Source organism: Dermacentor silvarum, chromosome 2, assembly GCF_013339745.2.
Source record: "Dermacentor silvarum isolate Dsil-2018 chromosome 2, BIME_Dsil_1.4, whole genome shotgun sequence".
NCBI lineage: Eukaryota > Metazoa > Arthropoda > Arachnida > Ixodida > Ixodidae > Dermacentor > Dermacentor silvarum.
This window is the reverse complement of record NC_051155.1, coordinates 93142824-93156825: the sequence shown is the minus strand read 5'-3', so window position 1 is coordinate 93156825 and position 14002 is coordinate 93142824. Positions and strand designations below refer to the sequence as shown.

General features: G+C 49.5%; 1 protein-coding gene across 1 annotated transcript; it reads right to left on the bottom strand.

The window, feature by feature from the left end:
• Positions 1 to 4193: 4193 nt before the first annotated feature.
• Positions 4194 to 11678, bottom strand: LOC125943092 (uncharacterized). The gene is made up of 2 exons (XM_049661464.1): positions 11449 to 11678; positions 4194 to 4775 (listed from the first exon to the last, which is right to left on the bottom strand). The coding sequence occupies exons 1-2, from the start codon at positions 11583 to 11585 to the stop codon at positions 4403 to 4405; spliced, it is 510 nt and encodes a 169-aa protein (XP_049517421.1). The 5' UTR covers positions 11586 to 11678; the 3' UTR covers positions 4194 to 4402.
• Between the last annotated feature and the right edge of the window lie 2324 nt (positions 11679 to 14002).

Sequence of the window (14002 nt, the reverse complement as noted above, 5' to 3'; positions counted from 1 at the left end):
CGCCCAATAAACAACCAGTTTCATCGTACACAGTTTTACGACTGTTTTCTTCAGCGTCACTACTACGTGACAATATGGACGGAGCGAGCGGGCTCCGACGGCTGGATGGAGGAGACACTTCAGGTGGCAGCACCCACAGTGCACGAGTACGCGAAGACCTGTGGACTCAGCTGCTCGCTGCAGAAGCCGGAACTCCTCGTAATCCAACCAGGAAAGCCCCGCAAGCAGCCCCCACCAGACATCTGCATCCAAATTGACGGCACCACAGTCAAGCCGACGGACACATGTAGAATTCTCGGACTCCTAATACAAGACAATGGCAAAGCACACGCCGCCATCGCCAAGGGGAAGACCAACGCGGAGATCTTAGCCATGCTGAAAAGGGTTTCAACTAGAAATAGAGGACTGAAGGAAGACGATGCCCTCAGACTAGTGCAGGCATTCATAACATCCAGGATAACATATTCGGCCCCGTATCTCAATCTAGACATGACTCAAAAGAATACACTCGATACCATCATCAGAAAGGCCACGAAGCAAGCCCTCGGCCTACCCATCTATTCGTCGACCCAGCGCCTTCAAGCCACGGGGGCACACAATACAGTCGACGAACTCATAGAAGCCCACCTGTCTAACCAGCGACTCCGCCTGAGCCAGACAAATCATGGCCGCGCGGTGCTGGATAAGATAGGGTGGCGCAGCGAGAGAGCAACAATCAAGAGGTACATCCCAACTGAATGGATGACGACAATCACCTACAAGCCCTTACCCCGAAACATGACGCCGGAGAAAAATGATGGCAGCAGAGAAGCCACAGCTCAGGCGATTAATTACAAAATGCGGCGGTTGGAGGGAGTCCTATACGTGGATGCGTCCCTCGTCAAGGGCAGCAGCAAAGCAGCGGCGGTGGTAACCGACGGGGAACGGTTGATAAACAGCGCTGCAGTCAACACCAGAGAGTCAGCGACAGCAGAGGAAGTGGCCATAGCCCTGGCGCTCGTCCAACCGGGCGCCAGGGTAGTGGTTACCGACTCCAAAAGAGCTTACGGCGGCTACAGGAAAGGGGTGATCTCTTCAGAGGCAGCCGCGATATTAACGAAGAAAAGGGCACCGGAGCGAGCCGTAGAGCTCGTATGGGTGTCTGCCCACACAGAGGTAGCCGGCAACGTCATAGCCGATTACCATGCCCGAGCGATGACCCTCCGGGCAGGGCAGGACGCCGACACCACCAACCCGGTGCTCACGTAGAGAGAGATTACCTCCGTATATAGGGAGGATCGGCGCACCTCACACCGCACTGCTCAGCTCGAACCTGACAGTACAACTCTGGGCCGTCCAGCGAGCCGAGTAAGCCGCTTCGAGACAAGGTCTCGGAAACGCGTCCGTGGCGGGTGCCCAGACCCACTAAAAATACGCCGGACTCAAATCTGATTGATTTAATAATAAAGTTTACCCTCTTCTTCTTCTTGTTGCAAATAGGTCAACTAAAATTTACAAAAGAAAGCGTAAAAGAACTGAAACCAGGTCAAGTGGTTAAACGGTGAGCTTATGCTTTACTGCGTTTCCTTCTTGGCGTTTTGTTGAGGCCTATATTGGGGAAGCCAGTCAAACACGCCGACCGCCTGTGTTATGAACTACTACTGCTGATATGTCTTAACTACACTGAACTTTCCAATCACTGCTTCGGTATTTAAAGGGGCCCCGAACCACCCCTCGGGCTTGGTGAAATAACACAGTCCGCGGGTAGCATACGCGGTTGTGAACATCTCAGCCAAGTTTTGCTGACGTACGCGGTCCGTGGAGCTCGCACGCGGAGTGCGAAGTCACCTTTGCAACGCTCTCGTTTCAAAAACCCCATGATCCTCGCTCTTTTCTGTGTGCTTTATTTCGCCATAAAGCGCACTACAATACGCGGCTGCTATTGGTCGCTGCGGTCGGCTACACCGCGGCCGCCGCGAGGTGCCACCACGAGTCCAGTGGCTAAGCGCACTGCGGCTCTCTGAGGACAGCCACGTTTTGCTTACGTTTAGCGCGGCGTAGGCCCCGAAACGGACCTTTGATCTGCGCGCCACGTTGATGTCTCGCACGTCACGATGACGTCTCCGCCGTAGTCTTAGCAGTGCAAGGCTTTGGAGGAGGACGGGGAGCACAATGGAGGCCGCGTTTGATTGCCGATAACTCCTCTTCCGCTGAAAGCATTGAAGTACTTTTGGCTGCAAAGTGATTCTGAAATAGCATATTTTCACGCCAAATGTCGTTCTCCACTTCGATAAAAGTTGTTCGGGGACCCTTTAATTAATAGTTAGCCTGCGGGAGCCGATAGTTTGCGAATTACGAACCTCAGAGAGATTTTCCAATATCTTGTTGGCTGCCGCTACACCATGCAGTCGATATTACCTAATGTGTCCATTTCCTTTATACAGGTTGACTTGTCACTGCCAACACAGCGAGCGCTTTTGTTGATAGGCGGCCGATTCGTTTGTGTCCACATTCTTAAAGTTATCAAATTCGTTGCCCCCCCCCCCCCCCTCCCCAATTGCGGTTTGTCAGTTTCTGGTCGTTTACTGCCAATTTGTAGCCCTTTAAGTTACCAGGTGCTAGTAGGCTTTTCTTTATTAGGGCGAAGCTCCTTACGCCGTGGGTCATTCTCTCCTCCGTCGTAGCCACCTCGTCTAGTTCGTGAAGTGATCACTAGATGGCGTTGGTGGCGCTCGCTCCATAGAGATACATGCTAAAGGCTAGTGTGAAGGGATATCACTAGATGGGGCTAGCGCAGCATAATTGACGCATTAAAATACGAGATGGCGCTGCGGCGCTCGCTCCATTCAGATGTATGGGAGCGCATAGCGTGATGAGCGATCACTAGATCATTAGATGGAGGCGATCGTTCGAGATGTTTCGATGCAGGGCGATGGGAGACTGCTAGGGGTGAGAGCTATAAAATGCGCTCGCTCTTGGCGCGCTTCCTCTTTCGCTCGGAGTCGCTGCGCCATATATGAAAGACAAGGCGGCGGAGCGGAGGGCACGGAAAGCGGCTGCAGCGCGCACTCGCAGACAGAACCCGGAGGTGCGAGCCGCGCGAAGCCGAAGCTGCACGGAGGCGCCGAGAAACGGATCCCGACGTTCGAGCCCGCGAAGCAGAAGGTGCACGGCGACGCCGAGAAGCGGATACAGAAACTGTGAGAGCCTGAGAAGCGGCGAGGAAACGCGCGTACAGGCGGGCGGATCCCAAGGCTGCGCGAGCGCGGGAAGCTGCTGCCAAGCGCCTCAAGCGAGCTCTGCCCGAAGGCGCAGACGCGCGTTTCAAGCGCGACTTTCTAGACAACAGTTTCGGCCACAGCTGCAATGTCTGCGACAGATTGTGGTTTGCCAACAACCTCGTCACGGTATCGGCCATCAGGAACGAGCAGGCTCGGGGCAATGCCATCGCCGTTCTCCAGCGGAGCTTCGCCCACTCATCATCATTCACCCCGTGGATAAGCTGTGAAATGTTTTGCACTAGGTGCTACTAGGCGCCGAATGAAAGTACGAGTGAACAGGTCTCTATGTATGTATGTATGTATGTATGTATGTATGTATGTATGTATGTATGTATGTATGTATGTATGTATGTGTGTATATATGTATGTATGTATGCCCACCAAGTATGCCTACCTCTTTTGTATAACAAAGAAATATAACTTCATAAAAGCTTCCTTTATATTGTCGGCTCACAAGCATGTCTAAAGCACACCCATGTGTTAATAGATCTTGGATACATTTAACGGATGCTTTGATTTAGCCAGTCAGTATGTGCAATTGATGGTGTGCCCTTTGTTGGTCAATCCTCCGGAATGGACATCTCCCAGTACAATTCCTATGCAAAATTCGTTAAACGAAACGAAAGAATCTCTGAACAGCATCACATAGTCATGATCAATAAATAAACCTTCGCTTCGCATTGATTCCAACATGTGCATTTTAGCTGCATGCCATATCAACAAAGCTGAATTGGATATATAAGAAGAAAGTCGGAAGAAAGGAAGAAGGCACGCACATTTAACGAAAGCTTCAGTAAAATGCACTAAACGTGTAGATATGTGAATATGTAAGTGGGTAACAAGCATTTTTGTGCGTTACTACACAACATATGATATGGTGAGGGACGCTTAAAATGCTGTCAATCACTCAATGTTGGTTCTACAATTTTTTTTATTTCATTATCTCTGCCAATCTTGGTACTTACGAAGCAGTAACTAGCACAGCAACAAATTCCTAGAAACATTTCACGTGGCACCATTCCGTCTAAGTATAATGCCTGTAATTTATTATTCGCGCTATCACTCTGCTGGCCGTTTCATGCTATATCGAATGCGTGGTCGAACGCAGAGGCTGCAGTCACACAGCGTGGGACTTCGACTCTTCACTGCTGGTCATCGTCGCTGCCACCGGAGCAAGCCATTTTGCAGGACTGTGCCGTGCTGAACCGGTTCGTGCCGGTCGGACAGCGATGCATTCGAAGCACAAAGGCCGAAGCCCGCGAGCAGCGCAATCGCCGAGACCCGGCGGCCGTGGGGACCGCGAAGTACGGAAATCTGAACTCCTTGAATGGGCAGGCTTGCGCCCCGGGCGTGAAACAAGCACCCGCGTCAAGGCTGCCGTTGATGCATCGCGCCGAGCACTCGCTCTGGCTGGCGAAAATGTGGCCGTTGGGGGAGGGACACTTGCCGGCTGGGAAGTGCCACGGCCGGCAGGCGTAGCCGTCGAAGATCCACGGGCTGTACTTCAGGTCGTGGCTATAGACACGAAGGAGAATAAGCCAGCTGGCTTAATTACAGGACTGAAAGGGCTCCTCGCACTGTCACATCAGAAAATATGGCTATAAACTATGAGTACGACCGAGGGAGCACGTTACTGAAGGGGGGACATGGGTCCCGAGAAAAATTTATTATTGACCCTAGATGCATGAATTTTTCAGGGAATATTCAACTTTGTGTACTGATTACTAATATGCAATTATCTTTTCTCTACATGAATCTAAAAAAAGTTACCATTCTTATCTTATAAATTTGGGATGCGACTAGCATAAAAAGTAATGCATCAACAGAGCTCAAATTTTAAAGGTATGTTCCCGAATGTTCAAAGAGTGCACATATGCAATTTAATGCTTGTATCTATATTTTAGCCAAAGTTATGAAGTTCCTATATTGCAGTCTCATAACTGAATATTCGCTGGATATTTCTATATGATTTTAAAATGTTGCAGTATCCTAAAACACCATATTATAGTTTTCTTGCACACTCTAACTCTCTAGCATTCAAGCAAAAAAAATCAGGAGAATTGATTGAGTATTAGCGACACAGTGTTGATCCCAAAATTCAAAACATGGTAAATTCTTTATTTGAGAAAAACGCAAAAAACTAAAGAGACTGCATAAATACGCATTTTACGCTTGAAAGCCACAGCATTAGTAATTACAATCTCTCAGAAAGCCCCCGGTGAGTAATCTGAAGCAGGCTTTTGTTTGTGCTTCTTCTTTGCGGCTGCCTGGAATGCTGCCGAAGATGAGCGCTTCCTGTCCGAGCTGACTGCACGGCGATTGTCTTTCTCGGCTGCCCTCTGACTACCTTGGCATGTTTGTTCTAGTTGCAGTTCATGCAGTATAAGTGAGCTAGACTCTTGGTTTCCGACGTTGAAGCGCAGAACAGCCTCTGCCACAGCGGCCTCAACGGCAAACAGACACATTCTTGTCTTTTTGTGCCAGGCTCCAGATGACCGATTGCAATGCCTCATTGGCATTCTGTGTCTTGGCTCTCTGACATCTCTGCAAGAGCTTTTTGTCAGACAAACGCTCGTAAACAGGACGTAGTGCAGTGCCGACAGCCTCTGGCAAGTTGTAGTTGCTTTTTGGGGTGGGCTCATGTATTGCCATGGCTGCGTTATGCTTGCACCATGAATCTGGGCCACGGGGACATAGGCTGTGGTTCGATTTGTTGTCAGTGGAGGTTACATGATAATATGTCGCCCATACTGCCGTGTGCATTGCATCCACATTTCCAGAATGGGATTTGAGAGCCCAACCGTAGTAGTTGGTCAACTTTGTGATAAGGTCGCCAGTGAGGCGGCCTTTGCCACTGATGCGCTCTCCGCTCTCCCCTTTGTGCTTCTGTACAAGGTTCCGCAGTGCAGTTCCCATGTGTTTCTGCACATGGCTTGCACAGTCCTCCTTCTCAACATTTATGAAGCCGTACACTTTGGCTTCATTGACAGCATTGTACGACCGGCTCTCACCATCACAAAGCATGGTTGTATACCTGAGGCCATGAAGCAAGAGGGAGCGTTGAAATAAAATCATTGCCGCCTCTACTTCCATCTGGCCAGCCTTGCACGAGATGTTCTTCTGGCATGAATGTTTAGATTTCCACTCGGCATATTCCGGGCTCTCAGGTTTCGGGTCACATTCACAGCCAAGGTAAAAATTGGAAAGCACTACAAAGTCGAGCACATACCCTGAAAAAATCTCTATCACAGTGGCCACTCCTATGTGGGAAGTGTGCCCCCTAGTGTGCCAGCTTCCATCAAAACAGACAGCAATGTTTCCTGGGTTGCCAAAATTGAGGTCTTTGTAGAGGCTCTTTACTATTGCTGCACATTTACTCATATGTCCACCACAGGCTCTCGTTGCTGCTGGCTTCAGCTTCGTTTTCAAATACTGCTGACATGTTTTATTGTGAAGGCCTCGGTGCGAAATGCCAATAGCGGCAAAAATATCGTTCAGCGCTGTCTGGCCATTGATTGCCTGTGCTTTGCATAGCACGCGCCATGCGAATGTTCATTTCGAACGGGCTGCAATTATTGCTACCACCGCGAACTCGACGCGAGCTCCAGTTCGAGCCAACTTCCCCGCAGTTGCTGCATTTAACTTTTAGTTTTACGGCTACGCCGTACTCACGTGCGTCACGTTCGATTGTCAACTCTTCATGACACACTTTGCAAGAAGAAACTTCGTGCAGTAAGTTGTTCACCATATCGAGGTCGACAATGGTATACGTCGTGGTCGACGCACTTTCGGGGCTGCACTCGCTTGCGAGAAAATTCATTTTGCGATCCGTCGCCGAGACCGAAGAAAGTTCCGCTACTTTTTGCTGCGCGCGCCGCTCGATCATATCGCGGTCAGCCGTTGTCAAAAAGGTCGAGTCTATCCTCACACGGTCCGTTCGCTTGCGCATGCCCGTCGTACTGGAAGCAGCGTCCATAATCGCCGTCACGCTTTCTCCAGCTGCGAGTTCTTTTGTTGCATCACTACCGTCTGCAGTTGTAATCGCAAGCGGCTGCAATGTTTTCTGGTGCCTTGACGGAGTATCACCGCTGTCAGCTGATTCCGACACCACCATGGCCGCTATCGCGATCGCCGGCTGCACTTGTGTCGCACCGCCCCTTCGTCGCGGCACCTCTTCCGCTCTTCCGTCGAGGTCTGCCGATGTCAACGTCGATAACAGCGATGTTTTGCAGCAATCTGGCCGCGTACTGCCACTGTCAGAGGCTGTCGCGATCGGCGGCTGCCTTTGTGTTGGGCTGCTACATCGCGGCGTCTGCCAGTCTGCTGTTCCGCTCGGCTCTTTCGATGACCCCGCTGGTGACTGCGATGACTCCTCGGGCTGCACAGCACGTTTTCTCCGCCGTTTGCCGAATTTGTGCAGTGTGCGGAACTTCCGAGCACGGTTCGGCATCTTGATCACGATCGCGGAACAACAAAACGGGCGGAATGGCGTTGCCTGTGCGCGTCTTCGGCCGCCCGCGCTTGATCGCCAGTGTTGCCAGTCCCACGCTCCAATCACAAGCCGTCGTTCAGTCATGTGATAGCTATGGATCAGTGATACGGCGCGGTTCTTTCTCTTGCTTTTGCCCGGCAGTGCTCTCCCGTGGTACCATGGGAGGTTTGTTTATGGCGGGAAAGCAAGCCGAAAAGATGCTCTTTCAAATGAGACCAAGATGGCCGGGCTCCGGCGAGCAGTCAGGGCGTGCCGGACAGCGCAAGAAGGGCCCATTTTCGGCGTTTTCGTAAGCGAAAGCAAGTGCTCCGATGAATAAAGACGGCATTTTTTTGCTCAACGACGCGTCATTGTGAGCCAATTTTTTGCTGGCAGGTGCGCGATGGTATGAAGAAAACGAAAATCACAATATTGAAAAATCGATTTTTTTGTAGTTTTTTTCGTCCTCAGGACCCGTGTCCCCCCTGAAGGAGTTTGGAAATGTCAAGGCGGGAATTCCGGCTCGTTCGTCTAAGACAGTGGGTATCTGAGTAGCGCTAAGAAAGTAACGAAGGGCATATAAGAGAAGACTACTCAGGGATGAGGACGCCGCGCGTTGTCGTATTCTTTGTCTGACATGGGTTCATACTATCCTTTATAGAGAGGCACTCCACAGGCCTTTGAACTAGCTGGCATATAGCACCGCAAAGGTGTTCACGCATAGTGAGACGAGACAAAGGAGTATCTCCTTTCTAGTAGGACTCCTTTGCCAAAAGACACATATTCGAAATTTTTATGGATCCAGGAGAACAGGCTGTTGGGCGATTTGGTACATCTTAGTGGCAGCCTAAAGGGCAGCAAATCCATGCACGAACATTCAGTGTATAGCAAAGAAAAATATGGGCCTTTATAACCCATATTGGCCGTCATATGGGCCTTTACGGGTCTATAAATAAATTCGCGCGCAGCTCTTAATTTCATAACGCACAATGGCGAATATTAGTGCTTTTAGTGCGTCGACGTTAATGCTCGCGAAACGATTTTATACTCAGCAGTGATGAAATTTGTCTGTCAGAGAACTGCTACTGCAGCGATAATCTCTAACTGCAGCAGCTCTTGCCAAAATAAACCATGTCTCCCGCGTCACTTGTGTCAAAAGTTCCAAATATGAAAGTGTCATGCAGCTTGACAGGACCAAGCTATACGAAATAAGATAACAGTTTTACACGCCTTATAAACTCGTAAACATTCGCTTACTAACTAAATTAACAAGCATGGCGGCACGCGCGCACAGGCAGACATAAACACATCGCAATGAGCACGGACACTCAGTGTTAAACGCTGGCGTGATTAAGAGCGGCAGCAGCAGCGACCGAATTAGCCCTTGTGCTGCCTCGCGCATCAACGCGAACAGGAAGCTATAAACCCTCGGTGCACGTAGACTCGGTACTCATCGCAAATCGCTTTCAAGATACAGCGAGCGCGGCAGAGCTCAGTCGTGTCGTACGCAGCCATCGCCAAAGTAGAACGCTCCTCCCCCCCTACGGTGTCATGTGCTGTCCTCCAACCGCTCTTCCTTGCAGAGGGCGTCAGCAGCATCAATTAGTTTATGAACGTTACATAAGCACGGAACCGTCACACGCAACCATGCCGCATATGTACCATTCCATCTGATAAGTGAAACCGTTGGAGCAATAATTACACGAGGAATATCATTGAACAGATAATAAATAAAGGTATTTCTTGTCACTGCCACGAAAAGAGTTCCGATGCTTGCAAAACTACACTTTAGCCTTCTCTGAGTCGTACACGAAGTGCCGTGTCTGAGCGCATATGGCGATTTCGCAGTGGCGCGCAGCTTGCAGGGCTAAACACACAAATGCCGGAACGCTGACCGGACCGCCAGGAAAGGTGACTTTGTCTGCCCGTCTCTCTCTGTGTTTTTGTGTGCGTGCGTGTGTGTGCGTGTACGGTATGTGTGACAGCAAAAGAAACACATGCCAATGCATTTAACAACGCGCGCGCGTGTGTGTGTGTGCGTGTGCGTGCGTGCGTGTGTGTGCGTGTGTGTGTGTGTGTGTGTGTGTGTGTGTGTGTGTGTGTGTGTGTGTGTTGTGTGTGTGTGTGTGTGTGTGTGTGTGTGTGTGTGTGTGTGTGTGTGTGTGTGTGTGTGTGTGTGTGTGTGTGTGTGTGCGTGCGTGCGTGTGTGTGTGTGTGTGTGTGTGTGTGTGTGTGTGTGTGTGTGTGTGTGCGTACGTATGGTTGGATGTGTTGTGTGGACGTATGCACTAACGGTGTGCGTACGCGTACATGCGTTTGTGTATGTGTGGGCCGTCCGGGTTGCTTAGTGGCTATTGCATTGCGCTACTTTCGGCATCTTAACATGACATGGCTCTGCCAGCTAGCTGAGGAACCGCAATATAGGCATTTCTAACTCTCCGTTGCCCGCCGCCACAATTTTTCACCTGGCAGAACGATTTAAACAAGGGGACGAGGACCAATGGCAGACGCCAGAACCGCCTTCCTCATCCGATTATCTATTTTTCCTGGGCTAGCTTGGACCCAAAGAAACATTTTCTACGTATGTGCGCTTTTAGCTTCTTGTCAGCTAATTGAAAAAAAAATGCCGCAGTTTCACCCGAAAGGCGAAGCATCAATTGCGATAGCAACTTCGTAGAGACCTATACGGAGTAAGGATAGTAGTTTTATCAGCTGTATAAACTTGGACATGCAGCAGCACCAGCAACGCGCAGAACTGTTGTCGACGCCGTCGTCGTTTTGCCCGCGTTCAGGCCGAACGCGCGCGGCGTTGATGGCTCTTGCCAGGGCCTCTGCGGGAGGCTCGGAGGTTTTCAACGAGATCAGATAGGGAAACTCGTCGAGCAGCGTCGGAAGTCTTTACCACCTTCTCGCCTGTGTGTTGAAGTGGTTCGTGTGGAAAGGGAAAGGTTGACGCTATCTTCTGCAGCCCTTGAGGGAGCACGGCTCAGCGCCAACCTTCTCGCCTCGCAATGTTTTATATGAATATGCATTTGGTGCCGCAGCTAAACGTCGCCTCACCTCCCTCCCTCCCGTCCCCCCACGGCCTTTCGCGCGACGGAAGAAGTCGTGTTTTCGCTCTCTATTTCTCTCTCTCTCTCTCTCTCTCTCTATATATATATATATATATATATATATATATATATATATGGTGATTGCAAAGGAGGAAAGAGACGCTTAATTCTGCAGCCCTTCAGGGGGCACGGCGCAGAACGCGCGTTTGTTCTCCGCCATGCGTTCGCTCCCCGTGAAAGTGATCGTACCTCGCGCCCTTTCACTTGCACATACAGGGTCCGGCGCGCGGCGACGACTTCATCGCCGTTGACGTCATACGGAACCTCACGGCGACGACGACTGCAGAAATCTGCTTTGGGTGTCCATATAATTGCTATCGCAATAAAAAGAATACGTCAAGGTAGGCAATTCTATTTGCTATCATAACAAACCAGACTGACCTCCTACAAACAGTGAGAGCGATTGATTGGGCTGTTCAAACAACGCTGCGTGTCACCGTCCAATGCTTACGTCGGTGGTTACGTAAATTTGACGCCAGGAGATTGGAATAAAATCATAATTGAATAGTTGTACGTTATACGGCCCTAAGTAACGAGAAAAAAGTAATCGGCGTTTCCTCACAATTATACGAAAGTCGCACTTTAAAATCACTAAGCTTCCTACCGTTGACACTTTGCGAAGACAGGCCTGTCGAAGCATTTGTCGGACGGTCGCTCCGTTTCCACGCAGGCCGCATTGCACTCTGCTTTGTCGTTGAACCTGTTCGGGCTTTGGTTGCACAGTTCTACGCTGTGCTTCATGGTCGGTATGCAAGTTCTCGACAGCGGGTCGAAGACGAACTCCCGCCCAGGCTTCGGACAGTACGAGTAGAGCACTGCGTCGCATAGGTGCCGCTCCTGCAAATACGAAAGACATCTGATGTTGGAAAGAGAAAAAGATGCCCCTCTAAGAGGATTATCAAATGTCAAAGTGAAGCGTTTCTCCCCTAAATTGTCCGCATTTCTTTTATGTATAAACATAATCAATACATAAAATGAAGAACGGTGTAATTACCTTTGCGTAGTGAATCTTGTTTATTAAACCGTCGCAATAATAAGCAAGATCAAAGGAGTAGTGTCTTTCCGTGTCGACTTACAAATGTGCTGTAATGCACTCGGACTCTTCTGTACATCCCTGCGAAGGATGCATCAGGACGCCTTCAGCTTAGATGGCTTTTTAGTCTAGCTATATTGCTAAGCGATTTTCGTGTCCTAAAAGATTATTATTTCAATTGTTGTTCTATAGTACGACTAGTATCAGCACATGTATAGTGAGGGTGGAAAACCAATAACATAATTAAACAGGCTATCAGATACCTCCTTAAGTTATACGATAGCGTTTTTGTCTTGTTCTAGTAGGAGCATTCATGCTCGTGTTTATTTGACAGGAGTGCGGTGACTGACATGTTTCGCGATATGAATGGGTTAGATTGAGAACGGATACCTTCTAACTTCGAAGTTCAAGCTAAGGTCACAATTTCGGCAAGCTTCACAATTGAGATGCGAAGACTGGGGAAACAGCGGAGCTGATGGACTTCACTGCTTTTAACTTGGCTGTTTCTATAGCTTTAACCGTGGCATTTTACATAGCTTTAACTTGGTTTTTCTATACCTTTAGCTTGGCTTTTCTATAGCTTTAACTTTAACGCCGCTTGATAAGCTCACAATGGGCTTCCCGCTTCCTTCGCCGACGCTCCTCTTCTTCCTCGGGAGAGAGCACTTCCTTAGGTCTGTCCATCTTATCGGTAGATCGGGCACTGATGCCTTCGAGCGCCAGCGTTGCCAGATGGCCCCAACAAAAAATAGCCAAATAATCTCAAAATGTAGCCAAAAGTAGCCAGACCCAATTTTTCATAAGTAAAAAGTACCCCAAAACATAGCCAAGACATTTGATGGGTTCTGCACGTGTCTTATAGATGGTCTGCAAATCTCACTCCTAATTTCCGTCGCCAAAATTACTTCCGCCGCATGCAACCAGCACAACACTTGCCTCAAGATCTGCGTAAAGGTGATATTGATGATGATTTAATTGCATCCCCTTTGAATCGGGGCGGTGACAAATAGTCACCTAGCCTGCTTGATTTAATCAGGAATGCTATATATAAAGCATTCTAGTGATAGCTGCCTCTCACACGTGGATTTGGACGTGGTTACAACAAGCCGAAGGATTTCTTTTCCGTTTTACTCATGACGTCATCGGTAATTACTCTGCTACGTTCTGAGCTAACCTTATTTCAGGCCTTGCTTTACCCGAGTCATATTTCACAGCGAAGCTGTATATGGCTAGGTTCTGGCGGATCGCGTCCGCGGACGAAACGACGCGTAGAACAACTTTTTCGGCTTCATGTGCGTGGTGGTTGGCTCCATGTGCGTGGCGGTTTCCCGCCAGTTGTCCCTTAGCACAGGTGCCAAAACGGATGATGGATAGCCCATTGTTATACCCCTCGCCACCGCCGATGCGTCTTTCACGAGTGTCGCGATACCCGGCGGTGGCACGTCCCACCAATCACTGTGCCCCTTTGTCTCGTGACGTAGATTTCGCGGTAGCGCTGTTATCAGCAGTTGCCCTTTGGACTCGCTATGGGACAGACGCTCGTTTAACCACATCTTCCAGTATCCTGACGTCAGGATCCTGACGGTGCCATTCAGTGTGCCGTGGCTATGAACGCTGTAGCTCATACGCTAGCCTGCGACGATGGGGCAAACTTCGCGCAGCAAACGCACTACTTGCTATTCGCACCGGGCGAAAACTAGACGCCGGTGTCCTTGCTCTTTGATGAAAATGCCGAAGACGCTCAATATAGGCAAAAATGGTAACATATAAATTCACTTAGCAATATTCACTATAGCGGACCCACCATAGTCACAGCTTCGCTGGCTTCCATCTTCACAGTAGTGGAAGAGCTCTGAATTTTTTTATAAGAGTCGGACAAAATATTCCCAGCTCCAACCTCGAGGATCAGGTTCGGCTGGTCACGATCCAGTGCCCAAGAAACGGCCCGAGCTCAAGCCATTTTGGAATAGGGATGCCTTTCGCTAAGCTTGATTCCTAAAATAAACATCTTATTTCGGCCCGCTGTCTCTCGTTCTCTCCCAATTTTGTATGTTTTACTCGAAAGCCGCTCAACACTGAGTTGGCAAACGCTGCCGGCTGAAGGCACACTGGACTCTGGAGAAAA